Here is a 25,732-nt window from a genome sequence, read left to right on the forward strand (position 1 = left end):
TCCTTCCCTTATACGTGAAGCTCAGACCACGTCAGTTGGTTTGACCGCAGCAAACTTTGACACCTTTACACTTCCTGGCCACTGCAGAAATATCTTAGCTTAATTCTTGTGAAAAGGTTTGTGAAAATATTGCATTTAAAAAGTTATATTCACAATAAGCATTTGTTTCGCATCCATAAACCATAAAATCATCAAACTTAATCATATAATTTCATGTACATGCTTCACATTTAATCATGTGTTCATGTGTGCATGTTTCACAGCACACGCCCAGTGCTCTTGCAACAACAGTTCCTGCATTGTGGTGAGGTATGTGTTGTGTGTTGTGTGTTGTGTGTAGAAGCCCTGAGTGACAACTGTGTTGCCTCCAAAGAACAAAAGCAATTGTAGTGATATGATAGATTTAAACAAAAGAAAGCAAATAAAAAGACTCATTTTAACATGTCAAACATCTATTTTTCAATTACAAATTCAAATCAAATTATGTTTTATATCAACCTCATTATTCAGAAACAGTATAATCATATTATTTTAATTATTTGACACTTACAGCATGAATAACCTAATAAGTTTGAACTCAATCAACATTTGAACTCAACACATCCATCGATGGTCTGAATTTCAGATTCTTTCCCAAAAATTTGGAGTTGTACAAATAAACCTCCAACATCAGTGTTGCTGTCTGCCTAACTAACTTTGTAATGATAAATAACTAATAAACGCAAAAAGGGGAAAACTAATAAATATTAAATATATTAAAAGTAAACTGTTGCACATTTTTCCCCATTGTGCTAAACACACTAAGCAACAAGAGTCCGTGTGGAAACAAGCCAAACCGCTGCTGCTCAGCATGAGAGAAGCAAACCAGTGTACCACTTCCTCTTTACACATACAGTAAATAATAAATGTTGCTTTTATCTTAACACATACTTCATGTGTTGTCACCAGAGCTAATCTTTTAATTCACGGAAAAGAAGAGGTGTACGATACTGTGACATGAGGAAGTGGACAGTCATTTCTCAGTCTGACACTTAATTTAACAGAAAGCCAGAGGGGTCAGCGTGGGAAGTTCACACTGTGTTTTGCATCTTGACCGCTCCCTCATCACCTCAGTCTGTTATCGGCTGTCAATCAGTTGTGAAACATGTCATCTGGCTGACAACATACATGTGGCTTTAAATAAAGATTATACAGTATTTCCTCATTTTAATCGGTTCGTTGAGTCTTCCTTGCAGGACTTGTGCTCTGCAGACATTGTGGAGCCCTTGATGGCAGGTTTGATTGACAGGTCAGGCACACAGCACACATCAAATAACAAATTCCCACATTGAACGATGAATGAGGCAGCAATAAATAAAAAAGGTCAACATTAAATAATGAATAATGATAATGCAACATCCAGTGGCAAAAGCTAGATCAATGTCTACATTGTTCTACCTCTATTCATTATTTAACGGGAATAATCACAATGAATGAGTGCTTACTACATTCATGTTCATGTCTTTGGCTTCTGCACATCATGTTCTGCCTGTTTATGATTCTGTGACTTTTTCGGCCTTTTCAACACACTGTACACTGTGTCAGTCTGTCTGGTGTGCTCGGCCTCATCCAGGGTAACAGACTCTGAAGCCTCTCACATCTTCTTGTGTCCTTTTGTATCTTTTCTGTTGTCACTCTTGCACTGACCCCAAGTCTTCCCTCGGGCTGATGGTTGGGTTTCTGCTCTGGCTGTCACATAGTGCATCTACATTTTAATCTACATTTGATTTGAAGAGGTAGAGACCCTGGGTCTAGGTACAGACCCCTGTGGTTGTCTCCACCTGCTGGTTTTGCATCAACAGTGCGTTAGATGTCTGTGTCTGGAAATAATCAATATTAGATACGTTTTAATCTTTTAAATAACATTTCTCATGCTCTGAAAAGACACCTCAAGGCATTACAGTAAAACCCAATTTTTACATCTTTGTCCTTTGAAACATTCCTAGAAACAGTGGCAGGGGGCTTCTTGGGCTCCAGCCCCAAATGTTTTTTAAAGGCACATTTTAGCTTTTTAAAATAAACTTTGTGCCATTTCCCCTCAGCCTCTCTGAGTGCACTGGAAAATCAATGAAGCAAAAGTTCTGTTATCGCCATCTGTAGGTCTGTCCTGACATTGTCGTGGAGGGTTGATGTGTGTGTTGGGTTTCACTTTGTTGTGTCACCTAACAAGATTATTAACAAGCCATGAGGGAAAAAGTGTGATAGACTGAAGAGGAGAGGACAGAGGGGAGGAAGCAGGACTAGATGAGGAGAGATGATGAGTGGAATGAGAAAGAAGTGAAAATAAGATGTTAACAGAAGGAGAGAGAAAAATGTGTGATGAGGAGCCAAGAGGAGAGAGTTGATGAGAAGAGGACAGAAATGAAAGTGGAAGTCTGGATTTGAGGAGAGAGGAAGAGAGAGGAAAAAAGGGAGGAGTGAAAGAGGAAGTCAGGAAACACATATAGGAGAGAATAAGAAACAGATGTGGAAACTTGTGGAGAAAACAGCTGAAGAGGAAGAGGCACAAGAGATAAAAATGTGTTTAAGAAGAAGGGAGTGAGGAATAGAGGAGTGAAGTAGAGTTTCCAGGAGTATATGTAAGAGAATAAGTTCTGCATTTAACCTTAACTAGGTTATAAAGGCTGCTTATGTTTACTGTCATTTACTTGCACTATATTCTGTGTTCATGCATTTAATCTCCTGTGTTTTTTAGAAATAATAAATGCATAAAGGGGAAAACAAATCAAAAATAAAATATAATAAAAGTGAACTGTTGCACATTTTGCCCCGTTGTGCTAAACACATTAAGCACCTAGAGTCCGAGTGGAGACAAGCCAAACCACTGCTTATCAGCGTAAGATAATCAAACCAGTTTAGCACTTCCTCTTTAGACATACAGTAAATAATATGAGTTGTTTTTATCCCAACACATACTTCATGTGTTATCACCAGAGCTAATCTTTTACTTCACAGAAAAGAAGAGGTGCATGATGCTATGACATGAGGAAGTGGACAGTCATTTCTTAGTCTGACCATTCATTTAACAGGAAGTTCACATCTTGAACGCTCCCTCATCACCTCAGTCTGTTATCTGCTGTCAATCAGGTGTGAAGCATGTCATCTGCCTGAAAACAACATTTCTCATAATATGACAAGATGCTTCCTAGCATTAAACTAAAGTAAAGCTCAATTTTACATCCTTGTCCCTTGAAACATCCATAGAAACACCGGCAGGAGGTTTCTTAATGTTTTTATAAAGCCCCGAACCTTTTAAGTTTTTAAAACAACTTAAACTTTGTGCCATTTCCTCTCAGTGTCTCCATTGTCATAAAGGGATGATGTGTGTGTTGTGTTACATTCTGTCGTGTCACCTAATTAACTTCTGGACGAGCCACGAGGGAAAATGAGTGAGAGCGCAGAGGAGAGGACAGAGGGGAGGAAGCAGGGCAAGAGGAAGAGAGATGATGAGCAGAGTGAGAAAGAACTGAAAAGCAGAAGTTAACAGAAAGAGAGAGAAGAATGTGTGATGAAGAGCTGGGAGGAGAGTTGGACAGAAGTGGAAATGGAAGTCTGGATGTGAGGAGGGAGGACGAGAAAAGAAAGGGAGGAGTGAATCGATGAAGAACAATGTGATAGGATGTAGGCTGTGCAGGGTGATTTTTTTTCCTGGGTAAAGGGCCGTCCACAGCAAGAACGATAACTATAATGATGACTGTTAGTTTAGTTCACACCACACCTTTAAAGACAGTGGCAGTGGCAAACAAAAATCATTGGGATCAATTTCAGGACATATAAATGAACAATAGAAACACTGACAGCAAATCAAAATATGTCCCCTAAACCTTCCAGCATGAGAAAATCTCCATCCAGCCTGACATTAAACTTCAAAACCTGCATATGTCTTTTTACTTCTGATAACTGACTTATGACTTTATTTATTTTAATGCAGTTTTGCTCCTTTCTCACCACAGACTGACGCACTGTGAATTGGGGTATAATAACGTGCAGAGGGGATTTCCTCACATAGGTTTGTCCCTCTTTATTATACAAAGATGCAGGATGACAACAAGCTGTGTAAGAATCTGGCTGAGCGTAAGGTAGCAGTGAAAACGTAGGATGGGTTTTCATTGATTTGGGCATTCTCTCAATAAGCAAAGAGGAATGGATTTGATGATGAAGCACAGAAAACCTGAGGGGTCAGTGTGGGAAAATGTTACATTAAAGTTCTCACTATGCATCTTGAACACTCCCTATCACCTCAGTCTGCCAACCAGCTGTGAAACACGTCATCTGGCTGACAGCATACATTTGGTTTTAACAGAAAATTCTATTTCCTCATTTTAATCGGTTCATCACTCCTGCAGGACTCTTGCTCTGCAGACATGGGTGGAGCCTTTGATGGCAGGTTTGATTGACAGTTAAGGCACACAGCTCACATCAAATAACAAATCACCACATCAGAAGATGAATATGGAGGCAATAAATGATGAAGGCTCACATCAAATGATGAAATTGTGACATCTAGTGGTGAAAACTAGACATAGACCCACAAATAAAAAAGGATGGAGTTTAATTTGTGTGGAGGTTCTTTCTTCATGTTTAATGACTGTTCTACCTCTGTATTCACTATTTGATGGGTGACTCTTCATTGTTTGACCTTTCTATTCATAATAGTTGGCATTAATTGCAATGTGTATTTGTTATTTGATGTTCAGCTTTTCATGATTAGATATGGATCAGTAGTGCACCACTCTCCTCTCTGCTTCCTCAACTCTGTCTGCTCTCTGATCAGATCATATTAGGTAATATTCACATGTGATATTGGATGGCAACATTTCTTAAGATCAGGAGGAAGAAGCTAAATGTTTTGTTCCTCCAGATGTTCCTAGAGCTTCAAATTTAATAATTAAAAATACTAAACTCTAGCTCACTCAGTTATATGAATATATTAAATATATATTATCTAAATTATATATATCTAATATATAAAATATATATATTATCTAAAAACAAATTAATACACCACTGATTATTTAATTCTTTAAAAAGTTTATTGATGCCAAAAACACTTAAGCACAAATAACACCAGTAAATTCATGAAAACTTTACAGTATAACAGAAAAAGTTAATAGCTGCAATCAAACTTTTTAAAAGTAATTAACAAAATAGCTGTACAAATAAATTCAAAATAAATAAATAATAATACAGTGTATAAATACTACATGAACCTCAGTTTTTCTGCTAAAAACAAAGTATTAAATCTACATGTAATTATTTCATATAATCTTATTATATTAACTGTACGAAGCATTGAGCATGGCTGATATTTGGATAGCAGAGATGCACACAAAGGTTATAAAATGCTGTTAACCATATTTATTTGGCCTTGTTCACACAGCTGTGTTGGGTTATTCAGAATTTAATGCTTTGGAAATCACAATATGAGATTATTCATCTTATTATCAGTATGATTAATTATTACAGTCTGAACATAACATGACAGAATTATTACCATGAGCTGTTCCTGGTTTAACTTCAGAATAAACAGGTTCATCAGTTGCTGCAGGAGCTGATGTTCCTTTAAAAGGAGAAAAGATTAAATGTTTGTCAGTAATATTATAATTTATAATGATAATGTACTGAAGGGTTGTCAGGGTTAATGTCTCCACTGATAATAAAAGAATAACAGTATTATAATGTCCACAGTGTTCAAAGCAGTCACAAAGCAGAGTATTATGACTTTTACTGAATTTAGTAAATATACTGATACTGAATATACACACTGATGTATAAATACTGTTCTTCAGCACTGCAAACACACATAATGTAAAATAAACATACATTCAAACACAAAATATTCAGTGAAAAAGTAATAATTACAAACACTTACAATTTGGGTCTTCAGAGCCTTTGATTGATTCATAGAGACAAGTATCACCTGTGAGCAAAAAGTAAAAGTCAAGCCAAAGTCAAATTAATCATTTTAAAATGCATGACACCAATCAAATATCACTTCTAACAATATAATAGAAATGTTGGAGTAAGAGTTAGAGTTAATAAATAATCACAGAATGAATCAGGATTAGTTTGAAGACTGACCATGGAGAAGAGAATTGTAGATGTGATCATGAGTTTCATTCAGGTTGACCATGTGATGTGTGGCAGAGTCCTGATTGGTGCTCTCAGACTGGATTGGTCTAAAACATTTAGCAGAAACAATGAATTTAATAAGTTACATCTAAAGTACTTCTGATAAGTTCAAAATGAAATGAATATAGTTTTTTACCAACCTGAAAGAGTGAGAATCTGGGAAAAGAATATTTGTTGTTAAATGGTTTTGTTTTGTAAATGATTTTCTCTTAAATTATACAATAGTTGTATTTCAGACTGCTCCATGTTAAGGTTTATACTTTACCGTTTTCAGGGTCTTCAGAGCCTCTGATTGATTCATAGACACAAACATCACCTGTGAGCACAAGTTAAAATCAAACTGAGGTCAAATGTATTATTTTAAATGCATGATACCAATCAACTATCATCTTTTCAACAAAAATCCTCAGGTTTCTATTTTTAATGTTTTAGAGCCTTTACTGTATTTGTAGACTGTAATAGAAATGTAAGGTTACAGTTAAAGTAAATATAAAATGACAAAATTAATGAGTATTAGTTTGAAGACTGACCATGAAGAAGAGAATTGTAGATGTGATCTTGAGTTTCATTCAGGTTGACCATGTGATGTGTGGCAGAGTCCTGATTGGTGCTCTCAGACTGGATTGGCCTAAAACATTTAGAAAATATAATGAATTTAATAAGTTACATTGAAGGTACTGCTGTTATGTTATTATAAAAGAGAGGAGAGGTTTGTACCAACCTGACAGAGTGAGAATCTGTGAAAAAGATATTTGGTGTTAAATGGTTTTGTTTTGTAAATGATTTTCTCTTAAATTATACAATAGTTTTATTTCAGACTGCTCCATGTTAGGGTTTATACTTATACTTTATAAATTATTTTTGTGTTATTCCACATCATGACATCAGAATACAATTTTGTATTTGAATAATTAAATCATAAAACATTTAACATGAAAAGGAAGAATTCTCACCTTTGGATCGTCTGTAGAGATACAACAGGATCAGGAGAATAATAAATACAACTCCACAAACTGGCCCAACAATTAATGGAAGAAGAGATGAAGAGTTTTCAGGCCTGGACACTGCTGTAAGACATAATAAATATTAATTACTTTAATAAACTTCTAAAACAATTTCATTAAGCTGAATTTACAAGTATTTAAGCAATATTTGACTGATCATTCATTTACATTTGTATTTTTATTACTGATTACATACTCTGTATAGTGATGTTGACTGCATTGCTGAACTCTCCTGATCCAGACTCACACCAGTACACTGCATCACTCTGCTGATATCTCTTGATGTTGCATGTGGAGCCAGTCATGAACCTCCAGTTATAACAGTCTGAGTAGTCCTCAGGAAAGCTCCTCACTCTCCACTTAGTAAAGTTTCCTTCACAGCTCAGTGAGACAGAGTCATTGGTGAAGTGCTGCACTATGTCAGGACTCACTTTGAGAGTCACTGCTGAATGAACATCTGAAAAACATGTAATGAAAAACCAAGTAGAGAGATATTAAATTTAAAAAGATCACAATGCAAATAATTATCTTATTTGTACTTTTAATACTATTTATTGTTGAGAATAAAAACATCTGAATCATATAAATGGTGCATCAGGTGCTGTGTTTAGGTGAAACTGAGTGTTAAGAACATACAGAGCATATGGACTGACAGTGGAGACGTGAAGTGTGCTACAGAGTGGTTTGAGCTGTTTTATGGATGTTTGGATTATTTTTTCTATCTTGAAAACTTGCTACCAAAATAACTACAGGAAGCTGTTCACTGTGAAGCTGTAAACAACCTTTACCTGTCACCTTTCAAACATACAGGAGTGTGTTTTTCATACTAAATGATGTTTCATTCTATGAAACGTTTCAGTCTGGATTTCGCACTAAACACAGCACAGAATCAGCCCTCCTCAATAACCAACCAATGATTTCCTCCTCTCCTCGGATTCTGGACAGTTCAACATCCTCCTCGACCTCTCTGCAGCCTTTGACACCATCAAACACTCCATCCTACTTTCCCGTCTCCAATCCTCCCTCAACATCACTGGCACCACCCTCACCTTTCTCACTGACTGACAAAAATTCATATTTGACATCATCAAAAATTCATAAATCAGATAACCAAAACTGCTTTCTTCCACCTTTGACATCACCCGTCTCCGCCCATTTCTCTTTTTCAGCTGCTGAAAATCTCATTCACACCACACCTATCACTTCCCGTCTAGACTACTGCAATAATATTCTCTACGGTTCCACCTCCAAAGCTCTCAATAAACTCCAGTACATCCTTAATTCTGCTGCCCGACTCCTCACTCAAACCTGTAATGACCACATCACCTCCGTCCTCCAGAACCTCCACTGGCTCTTCATCCCTCACCGCATCCAATATAAACTTCAAATCCCTCCACAACGTCGCCCCCTCTCACCTCACTGACCTGCTCCACCTGTACTCTACTTCCTGCAACCTCTGTTCATCAGATACTATCTTCCTCTCCACTCCTCTCAGGACCAAGCACCAGACCTGAGGGGACAGAGCCTTCTCAGTTGCCGTCCTCACTCTCTTGAACTCACTCCCCAAATCCCTCCGTGACCATACTGATCTCATCACATTCAAATCACTAAATCATCTAAAGAGTCAACTTTTTTTTTTTTTTAATCTGCTTTTAATGTTTGATTTTTTTGTTGTTTTGTTTTATTTGTTTGTTTTTTTCTGTTTTGTTTCTTCTTCTGCTTTTATTGATTGTTTTAATTTATTATGTACGGTTTTATTGTTTTAATTGTCTTTGATTCTGTAAAGCATCTTTGAGTATAGTTAAAAGCACTTTATATTAAGATGTATTATTATTATTATTATTATTATTATTATTATTATTTTTATTATTATTATTATTATTATTATTATTATTATTATTATTCATTGTCTCTATATAAAGTACTAGTCAAACGTTTGTACACATCTTCCCTTGAATGGGTTTTCTCAAGTTGTTTCTGTACTTTGTCCATTCATCTGATTTTTCGCCTGCTGATTTTTCTGGTTATTCGTGCCTAGATTTTGACTGTTGATAAGAATATATTTAAGAAAAAGAACAATACAGTAGCAGCAGCAAAAGAACATGAGTTGAGGTGGCAGAAAATAACTGACCGAGTCAAAAAAACTGATGTTTTGTCTCGAGTGGCCCACTTATTTGACATTTATATTCTGTGTATGTGTGTGTGAGCGCATTTAATATTCATGCAGACCCCAACAGGTACAAAACGTAGGCCTGCTTGGCAGCAACTGAAGATGAAATATAAAAATATAGCTCAAACAAGTCAGGTATCATTTCATTACAAGCAACTGTGATGTTGTTTAGCCTGCCCTCATTAAACAGCCTTCAGTGGCTATATTCAACATGTGATATATTTCAGTACTTAGTGAAATCTTGTAAGCAAAAAAGAAAGTCAATTTTTCAGCCATCCCAACACTGCCAGTATTTAATATTGTCTATTTGAAAGCAACACCTAAATGCCGTTATACACACAACAACTACAAAAGTGTTAACGTTTCGGTGCAAGAGTCACATTTCTTTTGTTTTAAAGTTTTATGTTTGGGCACTTTCACCTTAATTTAACAGTAGCTGGTAAAGAGGCCGACAGGAAACAGACAGAGACAGAGAGAGAGAGAGGTAGGTATATATATACATACTATATACATATGTGTGTATGTATGTATGTTACAGTGCATCCCATTACTGGAGAAGAGTGGAGGAGCGAGAGAGGAGAAGTTGAATGAACAAGAACAAAATAATAAAATGACTGAAGAAGTTACAGCAGGCCCTTCTGAGCTGGACAGGGCCCCAAAATGTCTCCAAGCTTTGCTGGATAACCAAAATCAACAGACACAGCACCTGCAAATGATGTTGACTCCTGTCCTAACCACATATTACAAAAAGAAATAAAGCTGTGGAGCTGCCTCACTGCCTCTTGCTGTTTCCAGATCTTACAGCACCCATATCTGACAGAGTATGATTGGAGTGCTGCTGAAATGGTCGACAGGCTGCATGAAGGACTATGAGGAGCTGCAGTACAGTAAGTCTGCTCACTAACAGAACATACAAGGGACTCCATTAGAGAAAAAAAAGAAGAAAAATTGAAAGTGAAAAATTACCTGAACATTTTGACTCCATGGTTGACTTTTATGGTTTTTCATTCCTAGATTTTGACTGTTTTGAATGTTTTTACGTTACCTGATCAATACATAAAGTTATTTAACCTCACCTGTCTATCAAGGGAGGATTATGTTCTCTAGGTGGAGCAGATAACCCAACGTTTTGACCCCATTATAAATTTTAAAGAAAGGAAGAAAGTTGTAATTGAAAAAAAAAAGAAATAAACGAAATGAAGAAATTATTATAATTTTTTGTAATTACCTCATACTATATGTATATTATAATGACATCACAACTGCTTCTTGACAGAAAGAGACAAAAACAAATAAACTCACCTCCAGACCAAACAAACCCAGGTTTGCTGTATTGAGTGTAATACACTGGGTCTCCTCTTCCTGCTCTACACATATATCCTGCTGTGTGTGTCGGTCCATGAATGATGTAGGAATCCTGTTCAGTCCCATTGATGCTACCAGGTAGCAGCTCATAGATGTAGGAGTTGTCTGATAGTTTGGGAACAATCTTATACCAGTAAAACCTCCATCCTGCAGATGGATGTTCAACCTCACAGCTCAGAGTTACTGAGTCTCCAGGACTCAGCCATAATGGAGACACAGTGAGGACAGATGCTGGTTTATCTGTTGGAAAGTGATTTTCTCAGAATGAAAAACATGTTATGATAAAACTTTAGTCCCTACACAGTAAATATATCTCATATAAGACAAGTATCATTTTATCTATTATTGAGCTACATTCTATCTAAATATTTGTATTGAATATTGAATATTTTCAGTGTAAAATTAAATAATATCAGACTTACTATCAGATACTGTCAATTTGATGTCAGCACTCCACTCGGTTGAATTATATTCTGCATTTTTCATTTTTCTTCCTCTACACCTGTAGTTTCCACTGTCGTATGAGGAAGCATAGCTAATCATGTATTCATTTTTATTTGAAGATGTGTAACGGGGACTCTTCCATTCATACTCCCACTCTGTGTCTCCATCATGGATCTCACATCTCAGCATGATCGTCTCTCCGCTGTATATCTCAGTCGAGTTGGGTTGCAGAGTCACAACAGCAGTCTTATTTGGGACTGTTCACATTAAAAGAAAACAATCACAACTCAACAGCCAAATTCCATGAAATGGTGAAATGCATCTCTCCTTGTTTTATACAAGGTTAATGTCTTATTGTGCACTGTCCCTGTCTAAATAAAGTTTAAAAAACTGAATGGGGCTGAATGGTCTTCAAAGGCCAACACAAATTCACAAATACTTTAACAGGATAAATGTGTTGAGGAAGCTTCTCTTGTTTCACATCTTTACACAACCTGAACAGTCCATCATCAGAGGAATAAGAGCTACTAACATATACTCACTTTTTCATTAACATTCTCCTTAATCCTCCTCTCAATATCAAAATGACTCTTCTTACACTACTGATAATACATTTAATTAATACATATTTTATTATTCCACAACAAATTATTAAACTCACCAGTTTTCCAAACAGTGACTGCACTGCTGAACTCTGTGAAGATCTCTGGGTCTCCTCTTCCTGCTCTGCACTGATAGATGCCTCCTTCTGAGACCTTGTTAACTGGTTTAACATTTCTTATGGACTGAAGAGCAGAATACTCTCTAAACCAGTAGTATTTCCAATCAGCAGAGGAGTCCACAGAGCAGGTCAGTGTCACACTGCCACCTACTGGTATGATGTCGCTGTCTGCTCTCAGTGTCGACTTGGCTTTATTAACTGTTCAGTTCAGAGAAAAAACAAACTAGTATCAAATTGGATGAAATTTCACTTAGAAAAACTCTGAACATAAATTAAGTCATTTACCCAAAACCATCATATAGAAGTTACAAACAGAGCAACATTTGACTCTTCTTGGTCTTTGACTGATTTGGGGTTGTTGCAGAACTGTTTTTTATTTGATTATATATATTTTATATATCTTATTTTTGATTAACAGCAGACTAGTTGTGATGATCATGTGGTAACACTGGTGCTAAACCTCTGTTGTTAAGTCGAACACATGATTCACTGTCATTTATTATTTATTTTTATTAATATTTATTCACCTGTTGGAAGACAGCTGATAGTTTATATTTTATGTTGTTTTCTGAACATTTCCATGTGAATCATTATAAATCAAAAGTACACTGTATGTTGTCTCTTCTTAAGTTATTCTGTCCTCAAACTAAAACAGAATTTGAGTCTCTTGCTGCTCATAGGAAGCTACGTTATTATAGGAAGGAGAAAATATTTACTGTTACCTTATCGAGATAGATTGAAACATAGAAAAACATGAATATGATATGAACATATTTGACTTACATGATCGTGTCAGTATGACGGCTTCACTCCACTCTGTTGAGGAATATAAATACCTTCTACCCTTACACATGAAGTTTACATTACTGGATGAAGAAGCACTGATTCTGAATTCTTTGTCTTTCTGAGATGAGAACCTGTTGTTTACTCTCCATTTATATTCCCATCCAGTGTCTTCACCTCCCTCTATCTCACATCTGACAGTGATTGTCTCACCACTGTATATCAGAGGCCAGTTGGGTTGCAGAGTCACAACAGCCTTGTTGGAAACTGTTCAAATCAAAAATACACAGTTAGGACACATGTGGAAATAAATGAAAAAATAAATAAATAAATAAAATTAAGAGAGAAAAAGAAAAAAAAGAAAAAATGCAAGGCAAGATCAAATGTAAAGTTAAAAAAAATATTAAAATCAATTAGTATGAACAGACCTTTGTAATCACATCTATTTGTCAGATAAACAGGTTTTTACTGAGGACAACAGTATGGCTAATTATACATATTATATAATAATGGCTATTACTGTAGTGTTTTTTTAAAGTAGTTTTAAAAATCTTTATTTTTACTTTTACTTTAGTATGTTTTGTTTTAAGTATTGTACTTTGACACATTTTAAATTACATCCGTTACTGAGTAAAATAAAGCAGAGGGGATTGTACAGAAGCGTTAACTAGCATGATACAACAACTTCACATTCATAAAGTAACAACCTGGCAGCTAGCTCTCATAGCGACATATAAACTATAACAGAACAAAGCACACTCACATTTTTATGGACGCACACTAACGACCCGACTGCTGCTTTGTCTAACAGTCCTCCAGAAAGCAATAAGTATCATCAACAGCGAGTATGCTCTATCCAAAGAATTTACACTGATGACGTCAGGGCGGCGTTACTTGCCCCCACCCAGAAAGACAAACCGCTACTCCAGTTCATTCATTCCCTCTGAGATTAAGCTGCTGAATGCAGAATAGATATTTCTTTTCTTTGGTGCCTGGCACAGTCTCTTGCACTAACCCTAACCCTCAGGGCTCTTATTTATATATATTTATATGTTATCTAGGCCTATGTATATTTTATGTGCAAAAAACCCTGTCACTTTACTCTATTCAGAGCAACACTCACCGCTGCTGCTTTGTCTCCCTGTTTTGCTTTTCTCCACGGATCTGCTTTATATTGTGCTGCTTGCCGTTTATTTTTCTATGCTGTGTGTGTTTGTCTTATCTTACTGATGTTGCTTCGTGGCCCGGGCCGCAGTCTGTCTGCTTGACTGCTCGGTGAGCTGCAGACACCACTTTTAGCCTGAGTTTGATCCCTACATTTTAATGGTATGATTTATCTAAGAATGATTTGTACAATTTTGTTTTTCTTTTGTTAATTTGGCCCTAACTGCACATTTAATTTCAATGGCTGATTTTAATTTTGTGATTTTCGTTATGTAATATTTGTTTGAGGCAAATGTTCTTTTGTTTTCTTTACATTGCTATTGGTGTTCCTATTTTGCTATAATTTGTTTTGTTTGGGCAGGTATTTTGTTGAGCTGGTTTATGTTGTAATCTGCCCATTCCTTCAGTTTGTAGCTATCATGTTTTATACTAGTTGGTCTTAGTTACTGATTAGGTTCCCTTCTCCCTTCCTGTATGAATGGTGTGTTTTTGTAGCTTTTAAACATATTTGGTTTTATAATCACCTTTTTTAAACTTGGAACCACGTCTCTAGCCTATTGAGTAGACGAGCATGTGTCTTGTTAAAAAGTAGGGGTCGTTGTCTAGCAACTTGTTAGGTTAGTAAGGGCGTAATAATACCCACCTAACCTTATTACCCTAAATACCTTGAAAGTGTACAGACGTGTAACATCACACCATGGTACCTAGAGCCTTACGCTCGCCACTTCTGTATACAAACTGAAGTATTAAACAAATGTTGCATTATTACCATGATAAAGGATTTAATACATGTTCAAACTTCCTTCAGAGAGCTAAGAGGTACTGGACTACATCATCCATTCATTCAGGTTCTTGTTACCACATATGGTTCTCTTCCTCACTTCAGACACTGTTTAAGAATTACATTTAAAGAATAAATGTTGTTTTATTCAAAAACAAATGACTTAACTCACCAGTTTCCTGAATAGTAACTTTGTTGCTGTTCTCTGTGTAGAAGACTGAGTCTCCTCTTCCTCCTCTGCAGTAGTAGATGCCTCCTTGATAAACACTTATGACTCTGTTTGGGTTAACATTTCTTATGAGTTGAGCTTCAGAAGACTCAGAGGTTTGTCTGAACCAGTCGTATTTCCAGTCAGCAGAACCGTCCACAGAGCAGGTCAGTGTCACACTGCCTCCTACTGGTATGATGGTTTTGTCTGCTGTCAGTGTGGGTTTGGGTTTATTTGCTGGAAGCAAAAACAAAACAACAAATATAACAATTGTAATGAGATTAGACTTTTAGTGTTTTTACTCCATCATACTGTTACACAACAGACTTGAAACACTAACAGCTCATTTTCAGTAATTCTGTTTCCACACTAACAAACAACCTCTTGTTACTGCGCTGCTCATAGGAGGCTGCATCATAGTTGGAGGGAGAAAATATTTTCTGTTATCTTACTTAGATGTGAAATGAAAAACAGGACATTTGGAAAATGGATGATAGATAGTTTGACTTACATGATACTGTCAATGTGGAGACATCACTCCACTCTGTTGAGTAATATGAGTCCTTTCTACCCTTACACCTGTAGTCTCCACTGTGGGAAACAGAAGCTCTGATAATCTTGTATTCATGATCTTTGTGAGATATGTTTGTGTTGTTTACTCTCCATTCATATTCCCATCGAGTGTTTCTGCCTCCTATCTCACATCTGACAGTGATTGTCTCACCACTGTATATCAGAGGACCGTTGGGTTGCAGAGTCACAACAGCCTTGTTGGAAACTGTTCAAACCAAAAATACACAGTTAGGACACAACTAGAAATATAAAACTACGAGAGAAAAAAATTCAAGTAGTATGAACAGACCTTTGTAATCACATGTGTTTGTCAGATAAACAGGTTTTACTGAGGACAACAGTCCTCCAGAACACCTAAACCTAAACTCTTACAGGATTCATTTATCTCACAGTGCAGAGAGACTTGACTGTTCAACATTAATCATTTTGGGGAACAGTTTGATAATCTCCTGTAGTTGTGTCTTTGCTGTCTAGGTTACCAAGCAGGTAGATTACTAGAAATGAAAAAAAAAATTAAATTAAATTTTCTTTGAAAAGAGAAGAATGAGAACATTTTATTCAACATTACGATTTAAAGTTTATACAATTAAAACAGATGTTGTTTAGATTTGTTGTGAAAAGCTTTTATTTGCACTCCAGGAAAGTCTGTTCACAGCCATGTTTCTTATAAACATTCACTGTATGAAAAGATGATTTGTAGCAGGAGGAAAAAGTTGGTGAAGTAATAAACTGAGGATCACAGTACTGTCAGTAAATGTAATGATGTGTCTGATCTCATGCTGAGAAAGGAGTCACCACTCGGGGGAGCCATTGGAGTAAAGAATCTGACCTACCGTCACTGACTCTGATCATTTTAAAATATACTCAATAAAATCATCTAAAAGCCACCTCACCTATTTAAAATCTAGATTGAAACAAAGGAAAACTATTTCAGCTGAAACATTGAGTTAAATTATATTCAATGTCAAGGAAAAGTCCATAAATAATACTGTATTAAACAGTCATGTGATTTCCAGATATTTATAAGTTAAACTGAGCAGCATTAGGGAAGAACCCTCAACTCCTTTATTGTGTGTAGCAGCATAGAAATGTGATATTTATTTCTATGCTCTAGTCGCAGCATTTAATTGAACGCTGCTGGTAACCAATTATTTAGGGCGGGCTGGATATAAATGTGACTAACTTTTTGGTTTATAATTAAGTGAAACTCATCAGCTGGTTCGACACATGACGTCACCATCAGCTGAATGGGACCGCTGCTGTTTGTCAACCTGTTTTGTGTTAACTGCTGCTTTTCTCCACGGATCTGCTTCATATTGTGCTGCTTGGTGTTTATTTATCTATGCTGTTGTGTTAGTCTTTTCTTACTGGCGTTGCTTCGTGGCTCGGGTCGTAGTCTGTCTGCTTGGCTGCTCGGTGAGCTGCAGACACCACTTTTAGCCTGAGTTTGATCCCCTCATTTTAATAGTAGGCCTATGATTGTGTGGAGTTACTGAATTTGGTTCAGTCGCCCCTAACTGCACATTTAATTTCAATGGCTGATTTTGTGATTTTCTTTATGTAATGTGTGTTTACTTTACATTGTTTGTTCCTATTTTTCCATTTGTTTTGTTTAGCTTGTTTGTTGTAACCTGCCCATTCCTTCAGTTTGTAGCTATAATTGTTTATATTTAAGTTAATTCATTTTACTTGGTGTAACTCCTAATTTGTTTTATCCCCCTTTCAGTTGCTGCAGGTCGGTGGTGATCTAGGTGGCAGTATCTCCTTCCTGTATGCTGTGCTCCCCTGAGATTTTAGGTGATCTCACAAAGTGTGTGTGACTGTCATGTGTGCCTGAGTGACTTATTGTTGGATCCCTCTCCCCTCACTAGTTCCTGTCCCACCAGTAGGACTCAGCTCCTGATTAGGTTCCCTTTCCCCCTTCCTGTATGTATGGTGTGTTTTTTAGTTTTGTAAACTTTTTTTTACATATATATATATATATAATGTTCACCTTTTTTAAACTTGGAACCACATCTCTTGCCTATTGAGTAGACTAACGTGTGTCTTGTAAAAGGTAAATAATTATTGGGGTGAAATTCCCAAGGTGTCGCTGTCTAGTAAACTTGTGAGGTTAGTAAGGGCGTAATACCCACCTAACCTTATTACCCTAAAAACCTTGAAAGTGTACAGATGTGTAACATTACATCATTGTACCTAAAGCCCTCGGCACGCAACATCTGTATACAAACTGAGGTATTAATCAAATGTTGCATTATTACCATCATAAAGGATTTAATACATGTTCAAACTTCCTTCAGAGAGCTAAGAGGTACTGGACTACATCATCCATTCATTCAGGTTCTTGTTACCACATATGGTTCTCTTCCTCACTTCAGACACTGTTTAAGAATTACATTTAAAGAATAAATGTTGTTTTATTCTAAAACAAACTTAACTCACCAGTTTCCTCAATGATGACTGCATCACTTTCAGGTGTGAAGGCATCTGGGTCACTTCTCCATCCTCTGCAGGTGTAAATGCCTCCCTGTGAGACACTGAATCTGTCTGATTCACCACCGTCTGCTGTCTGACTAGTTTTTCCAGAACCTGTTGAGGTTTGTCTGAACAACTCATATTTCCAGCCAGCAGAGTCGTCCATATTGCAGGTCAGTGTCTTTCTGTCTGCTGTCAGTGTAATCCTGCGTCTACCTGCTGTTAAGTTTAGAAAAACAACAAAACAAAGAAATTACTGTAATAAACATCAAATGAATTTAGTCTCTGTTTGCATATTTGTTTATAAACAACAACTTTTCTCTCTAAATGCTCAATATGTGTTTTCTGCTACATTTACATGTGAAAGCGCATTAAGCTTTGAATTGAAGACTTTAGTTCACAGGTATTAGTCAAAATACTTGTGTCAAACAACTTGTTTAGTGACTCGTGAGGTGAAGGCAGAAAAAATGTGTACTTGACTTTTTTTTTAGATTAAAATTGGGATTTTTAAAAAAAATTTCTAAATGTATTTTACTTTTTTCAAGATTTTATACTCTTAACATGGGTGTGGATACATATGCTTGCTTTATGCAAATGTATGTTTATGTATTTTATATTTATACATAAATGTTTTATTATAATAAATAAAAAAAATAAAAATAAAACCATTAAAATGAATTAGCGTTAACTTTGACAGCCCTAATTTAGACAAAAACATCTTTGCTGTATGAATAATTTGAACTGTAGTTAAAGCTCAGAAAAGATAAGTAGAACTTTTGAGCTAATATTATTTTGTGGACATTTTTTTTCATCACAGTATAACAGCTACTTACCTTCCACTTGTAGTTGTCTCTTTTCTGATTCTCGTCCTCCATCAAACTTACACTTATAGGCACCGCTGTCTGACACTGACACTGAATAAATCATTTCTACAGCAGTGTCTGATATTCTATCTGATTGAGGGTTTGTGTCCATTTCAAGAGGCGATCCATTTCTGTAGAAAGTGACTTTATGATATCCAGGAGGACGAGGCTTACAGCGCAGAGTCACTGAGTCTCCCTCAAACAATGTGAATGAAGGACTTTCCAAGGTCACATCTGTACAACAAAGTACTTGGTTCGTTAATCATCTCAGTTACTGTACATTTTTATATATTTTATATAAACAAAGCTATTACATCAGTGATTTAGCTAAATATAATATCTTTGTTAAACATATAAAGGTTTTAAAGTGTGTTGTGATAATTCAGGATCAAATTGGATTAAGAGGAAGTTGTAGTCACATTTACTGTAAAGATTAATGTCCACTAAACAGGTCTGTCCCAAATAAAAGCATCTCTATATTCACAGGTTTTCTACATTAGTTTCACAATTATAAGCAGAAAATTGTGCATAGAGGCTAGTCCTGAACTTTGCTTTCACAATTATAAGATGATGAATAAAAACACGACCTCTACTGGCTCCAAAAAGAAGTCAGGTTGTATACATGAGAAAATGACCTTACTCTCACTTGATTTATTTTTGGTCTCAATCACTAGTTTCAAGTCCTCTTCAACACAGCATGATGATGATGTTGTAATTCATGGTTTAATTTAATTTAAAGATATTTTAGGGTGTGGCTACGTTGTGACTGACAAGTTGCTACCATGATTACAAAAGTGGTAAGAAAACGTGAACATAGCATAACTACATATTCAGAGTATATATAGCTTTAGCGTCTTTCAGTTTGTTTTCAGTTCATGAAAGTTAAATGTAACATTCTGGTCGCCTCCTGTAAACTAGCATTGGTATCAGCATTATCACAGTTATCAGAAGACTTTAAATGCACCATGCAAACCAACCTGCCAGCTAGCAGTCTCCCTCTCATCTAAATGTGATCACTTCTCATCACTTCTTGCTCCTAATATCTAAGATGTTGACGGTCAAAATGCCAAAGTCCAGGATTTAAGGTGGTATTACAGATCCCTTTTCTTTGTAAGACCTTCACTACTCTGCCTCTGATTGGTTATCTAACTCCTTATTCCTAAACCTTAGTGCTACCCAGTCAGAGTTAAATCATAGATAAAAATACCTGCATTCATTTTAAGCCTAAATGTAAATTATTTCTAGTCTTTCAACATCTTATTTTAGTTTGTTTCACTTACTAAAATATGACTATTGTTCTGTCCCTAAAACAGAAGTTTTCCACAGGTACTTAATAACACTGTTTCATCTCACAGCACATGTGCTTCATTCATGGATAGGAAAAGTTCACTGAGCTGGTTGATGATGAGCTTCATAGTACTGATTATCTGGACGGCCAATGTTAGACTCAGTGAAGCCAGCTAACATAAAGATATTCTAGACATGTTGAACTTCTTCATAGTATAGACCCAGCTCTCTACATGAACATACATTTTGAGGAAAATGCTGGTTTACACTTCTGGGCAGTAATGTAGCCATTTCAGAATTTATATTGATACATGGAGTAAAATGATATACATGATAAAATCTGAACATAAAAATGGGAGTTTAAGAATAATATTGTGGATTCACCTTCAGATTGTCCGTAGTGGAGTTTATTCGTCACTGAAAAAAGATTGAAACTTAATCAGACAAAATCAAACTCAAACATTCATAATAAAGTCATTTAAAACAACAGTCTGTAGTATATACAGGTAACAGTTAAAATGAAACAACTCTTTAAAATGAAATATTTAATAAAAGAAAAACCATGAAATTCAAAACCCACATACATAACGATACCTTAAACATTTTACATGCAAAAAATTGCTGCAAAAAACAGTCCTCCAATCTACATTTCATATGAATACGAGATCAGAGTTTTTCTCAAACTGGTATTGAGTTTAATCAGCCTGTGGTTCTTTCTTTATAGGGAAAGTTCAGACCACATCAGGTGGTTTGACCGCAGCAAACTTTGACACCTTTACACTTCCATGTATGAACAATAAGTATTTATTTTACATTCATGAACCATAAAACCATTGACTTTAATCATATCACATCATATACATGCTTAACGTTTAATCATGTGTTTATTTGTGCATGTTTTACAGAACACGTTCAGTGCTCTTGCATCAACAACGCTGCATTGTGGTGAGGTATGTGTCGTTTGTCTATGTGTAGAAGCTCTGACCAACAGATTTGTTGCCTCCAAAGAGCAAAAGCAGTGGTGGTGATATATCTTAGAACACAGAGCAAATAAAAAGACTCATCTTAACCCATCACTGAGTTAAATGTCAAACCTCCATTTTTCAATTACAGCAAACAAATTATGTTTTATATCAACCTCGTTATTCAGAAAGAGTACAATCACATTATTTCAATTATTTGTCATTTACAGCATGAATAATCCAACTAAATTCAAAGTCAATCAACATTTGAACTCAACACATCCATCTATGGTCTGAATTTCCAATTATATTCAAAAAATGTGGAGTTGTAGAAACAAACCTCCAACATCACAGTGTTACTGTCTGCCTACATAACTTCATCATGGTTAGCTTAACTGTTATTGTGGTTGGTTGATCTGAGCAAACATCACATATTCAAAAAGAAGCCAAATGTCAGGACTCATTGTACAAATGTCTGCTATTAGGTTATAAAAGCTGTTTATGTTTACTGTCATTGACCTGCACTACATCCTGTGTTTATGCATTTAATTTCCTGTGTTTTTCAGAAATGATAAATGTATAAAGGGAAAAACAAAACAAAAATTAAATATAGCCTATTAAAAGTAGGGATGGCATGATACCACTTTTTCTGGTCCAATCCATAACTGAGTATCTCTCGATACCGATATCAATATAATGTTTTTTTCCCCGCACTTAAACAACTATTGATGATCAGAATACATTTGTCTGGATGCATTTTGCCAATCTTGCCAAAGTAAACGTCCAAATGTGAAACACAATTTCCACTGAAGGAAAACATGAAGCCCACAACATCAGAAAGCTGTGACATATTGATGCTTCCTTTTATTTTAACTTTCAGTGATATTTAAAGTGCAGTATTGTGCAAAGGTCTGAGTATAAAATAGCAATAACTTTAAAATTAGAAACAGTTACCAGCAATGAAAAATAATTAACGTATTATTATTATTATCATCATCATTATTATCATGATGTGTATTTCCAATGTACCTGCTACTGTCATTGATGACAGACTACCTAACTCTAAATGTGAATGTATATATCATCGGTATTAAAATCATTTCTCAGTCAAAAAAACAACACAAAATGATCCTGGAGTAACTTCTTCACTTCACCAGCAAACATAACATCTGGTTAAAGAACCACCACTTACAGGTAAATGAGTTGAATGAAGGACTAAAAGCTTCCTCGACTTTGCCTCTAACTCTGCAGCAGTGTGCGGACTATTTCACCGGCACGTCTCACGTCCTCTGCTCTGACTCTGGTGACTGTTTGCAGGAAGGAGCCATGAGACTGTGTGTTTCTGCTCAGTGAGGATCTGGATGATGTAAAAGCTGCTGATCTAACTCTTTGGACTCTGGATGGAGAAAATTCGGCGGCATATTCAGCTCTCTTTGAATATGCTCAAAGCGTGAATATATATAGGTGCATTTTTGAAATGGCCGATAGTCAGTGCATCATTAACACTACGCTCAGATCGGATTTTGGCCAATATCGAACCGATACCGATCCTGAATATCTGATCGACTCATTCCTAATTAAAAGTAAACTGTAGCACATTTTGCCCCATTGTGCTGCACACACTAAGCAACAAGAGCCTGAGTGGAAACAAGCCAAACCACTGCTTATCAGCAACAAACCAGTGAAGCACTTCCTCTTTATACATAGTAGCCTAAATAATATATGTTGTTTTTATCCCAACACATACACATTCACACCAGAGCTAATGTTTTAATACACAGAAGAGGTGTATGGTACTATGCAGCATGTACAATCATATTTTTTTGGCAATAGCAAGTTAAAAAATAAGTGAAAACTATTTACTTGAGTCAAATCCAATGCATATCAATTAAATATACCAATTACATAAAGTACACTACTCTGCATCTGATTGGCTAAGAGTGAGGTTGGTTAGGGTTAAGGTAAGAATATTATAATAATATTATAATGGACCCCACTGCTTTTCTTGGCAAAACCCACACTACTCTGCATCTGTTTGTCTTACCCCGATATATCAGCAACCAATCTAACTCCTCATATCTAAATCTAACTGCCAAAGCAACAAGTACTAGCCAATCGGAGAGTAGAGTGAGTCCTGCCCAGAAAAGAAGTGGGATTTATCATAAAGCATCAGGTCAACATCTGGCCTGCATGAACATGCATTTCGAGGGAAATGCTGTTTCACACTTTTAGGCAATAATGAAGCCATTTCAAAATGTGTATTGATACATGGAGTAAAAACATATTTACATGATAAAACTTAAACATAAAAATGGGAAAAGCTTAAGAATAATAAATAGGATGACAAATAAGAGATAAATATGTATATATAATACATATTAAGAAATTAGTCACATTTATATAGTCAGTAGCAGAGTGTATTCAGCACTAAAAAAGAAAATTGAAACTTAATCAGACAAAATCAAACTGAAAAATAGTCACAATTCATAATAAAAGTCATTTAAAACTACATCATCTGTAGTATATACAGGTAACAGTTAAAATGAAACAACTCTTTAGAATGAAAATATGTAAAATAAATTAAAAAGATTCAATTCAAAACCCACATACACAACAATACCGTAAACAATGTACATGCATGGTGCAGTACAGTATTTGTGCAGAAATAATTGCTTCAAAAAACAGTCCTCCAATCTAAACTGAGCCAAGTCACCAACCAACATCTGGACTATAAAATAACCTGTAGTTAAAAACTATAAGCGAGCTCTGTTCAAGCTCTCAGAGAAACTGATGAAACCAGTGATACTCTGTAATTGTGACTAATCAGGAACAAGTTCTTTAATCTGTGCCATGCAAACAAAGTCAGTAATGTACTTACAGAATAATCCCAGCACACAGATCAAAGTGGACCTCATCCTCACATCCAGCACTGACACTCTGTCACTCAGCTGCTCCCAGTCTGACAAATGTATCTACTTTGCTTCAATAATAATGCAGCAGAAAGAGAGAAGTTGCATTTCATGCGAATATGAGATCAGAGTTTTTTCTCAAACTAGTTCTAAGTTTAGCCTGCCTGTGTTTCCTTCCCTTATACGTGAAGCTCAGACCACGTCAGTTGGTTGGACTGCAGCAAACGTTGACACCTTTACACTTCCTGGCCACTTCAGAAATATCTTAGCTTAATTCTCGTGAAAAGGTTTGTGAAAATATTGCATTTAAAACGTTATATTCACAATAAGCATTTATTTCGCATCCATAAACCATAAAATCATCAAACTTAATCATATAATTTCATGTACATGCTTCACATTTAATAATGTGTTCATTTGTGCATGTTTCACAGCACACGCACAGTGCTCTTGCAACAACAGTTCCTGCATTGTGGTGAGGTATGTGTTGTGTGTTGTGTGTTGTGTGTACAAGCCCTGAGTGACAAATGTGTTGCCTCCAAAGAACAAAAGCAATTGTAGTGATATGATAGATTTAAACAAAAGAAAGCAAATAAAAAGACTCATTTTAACACATCAAAATGTCAAACATCCATTTTTCAATTACAAATTCAAATCAAATTCTGTTTTATATCATCATCATTATTCAGAAACAGTATAATCATATTATTTTAATTATTTGACACTTACAGCATGAATAACCTAATAAGTTTAAACTCAATCAACATTTGAACTTAACACATCTATCGATGGTCTGAATTTCAGATTCTTTCCCAAAAATGTGTAGTTGTACAAATAAACCTCCAACATCAGTGTTGCTGTCTGCCTACCTAACTTTGTAATGATAAATAACTAATAAATGCATAAAGGAAAAAACTTATAAAAAATGAAATATAATAAAAGTAAACTGTTGCACATTTTGCCCCATTGTGCTAAACACACTAAGCAACAAGAGTCCGTGTGGAAACAAGCCAAACCACTGCTGCTCAGCATGAGAGAAGCAAACCAGTGTACCACTTCCTCTTTACACATACAGTAAATAACACATGTTGCTTTTATCTTAACACATACTTCATGTGTTGTCACCAGAGCTAATCTTTTAATTCACGGAAAAGAAGAGATGTACGATACTGTGACATGAGGAAGTGGACAGTCATTTCTCAGTCTGACACTTAATTTAACAGAAAGCCAGAGGGGTCAGCGTGGGAAGTTAACACTGTGTTTTGCATATTGACCGCTCCCTCATCAGCTCAGTCTGTTATCGGCTGTCAATCAGTTGTGAAACATGTCATCTTGCTGACAAGATACATGTGGCTTTAAATAAAGATTATACAGTATTTCCTCATTTTAATCGGTTCGTTGAGTCTCCCTTGCAGGACTTGTGCTCTGCAGACATGGGTGGAGCCCTTGATGGCAGGTTTGATTGACAGGTTGGGCACACAGCACACATCAAATAAGAAATTCCCGCATTGAACGATGAATGAGGCAGCAATAAATAAAAAAGGTCAACATCAAATAATGAATAATGATAATGCAACATCCAGTGGCAAAAGCTAGATCAATGTCTACAATATTCTACCTCTATATTCATTATTTAACGGGAATAATCACAATGAATGAGTGCTTTCTAAATTCATGTTCATGTCTTTGGTTTCTGCACGTCATATTCTGCCTGTTTATGATGTTGTGACTTCAGATTTTTGGGCCTTTTCAACACACTGGTGTGCTCGGCCTCATCCAGGGTAACAGACTCTGAAGCCTCTCACATCTTCTTGTGTCCTTTTGTATCTTTTCTGTTGTCACTCTTGCACTG

The 25,732-nt window shown here is 36.0% G+C and overlaps 1 protein-coding gene and 1 long non-coding RNA gene across 2 annotated transcripts; both read right to left on the minus strand.

Moving 5' to 3' along the window:
• Window positions 1-5,338: 5,338 nt before the first annotated feature.
• Window positions 5,339-6,212, minus strand: LOC134005675 (uncharacterized). Its single transcript, XR_009927876.1, has 3 exons — window positions 6,121-6,212; window positions 5,912-5,959; window positions 5,339-5,599 (listed from the first exon to the last, which is right to left on the minus strand). It is a non-coding gene; the product is annotated as an uncharacterized LOC134005675 (long non-coding RNA).
• Window positions 6,213-6,425: 213 nt separating this feature from the next.
• LOC134005510 (basement membrane-specific heparan sulfate proteoglycan core protein-like) lies at window positions 6,426-18,025 on the minus strand. Its single transcript, XM_062444435.1, has 12 exons — window positions 17,827-18,025; window positions 15,323-15,589; window positions 14,776-15,048; window positions 12,659-12,925; window positions 11,816-12,073; window positions 11,133-11,411; window positions 10,648-10,950; window positions 7,372-7,632; window positions 7,125-7,135; window positions 6,889-6,908; window positions 6,702-6,799; window positions 6,426-6,487 (listed from the first exon to the last, which is right to left on the minus strand). Exons 1-12 carry the CDS (start codon window positions 18,023-18,025, stop codon window positions 6,426-6,428), a joined length of 2,298 nt encoding a protein of 765 aa, XP_062300419.1.
• Between the last annotated feature and the right edge of the window lie 7,707 nt (window positions 18,026-25,732).

This window comes from Scomber scombrus, chromosome 23, assembly GCF_963691925.1.
Source record: "Scomber scombrus chromosome 23, fScoSco1.1, whole genome shotgun sequence".
NCBI lineage: Eukaryota > Metazoa > Chordata > Actinopteri > Scombriformes > Scombridae > Scomber > Scomber scombrus.

Bases quoted from the DNA above. Each gene is read 5' to 3' on its own strand.
- LOC134005510 (XM_062444435.1), bottom strand. From the start codon at position 18,025: ATGGACGACTCTGCTGGCTGGAAATATGAGTTGTTCAGACAAACCTCA. The intron at 12,074-12,658 runs GTAAGTCAAATA...TGAACTGAACAG, and splicing joins CGTCATACTGACACGATCAT to TTAATAAAGCCAAGTCGACA. The intron at 6,800-6,888 runs GTACAAACCTCT...TAAATGTTTTAG, and splicing joins ATTCTCACTCTGTCAGGTTG to GCCAATCCAGTCTGAGAGCA.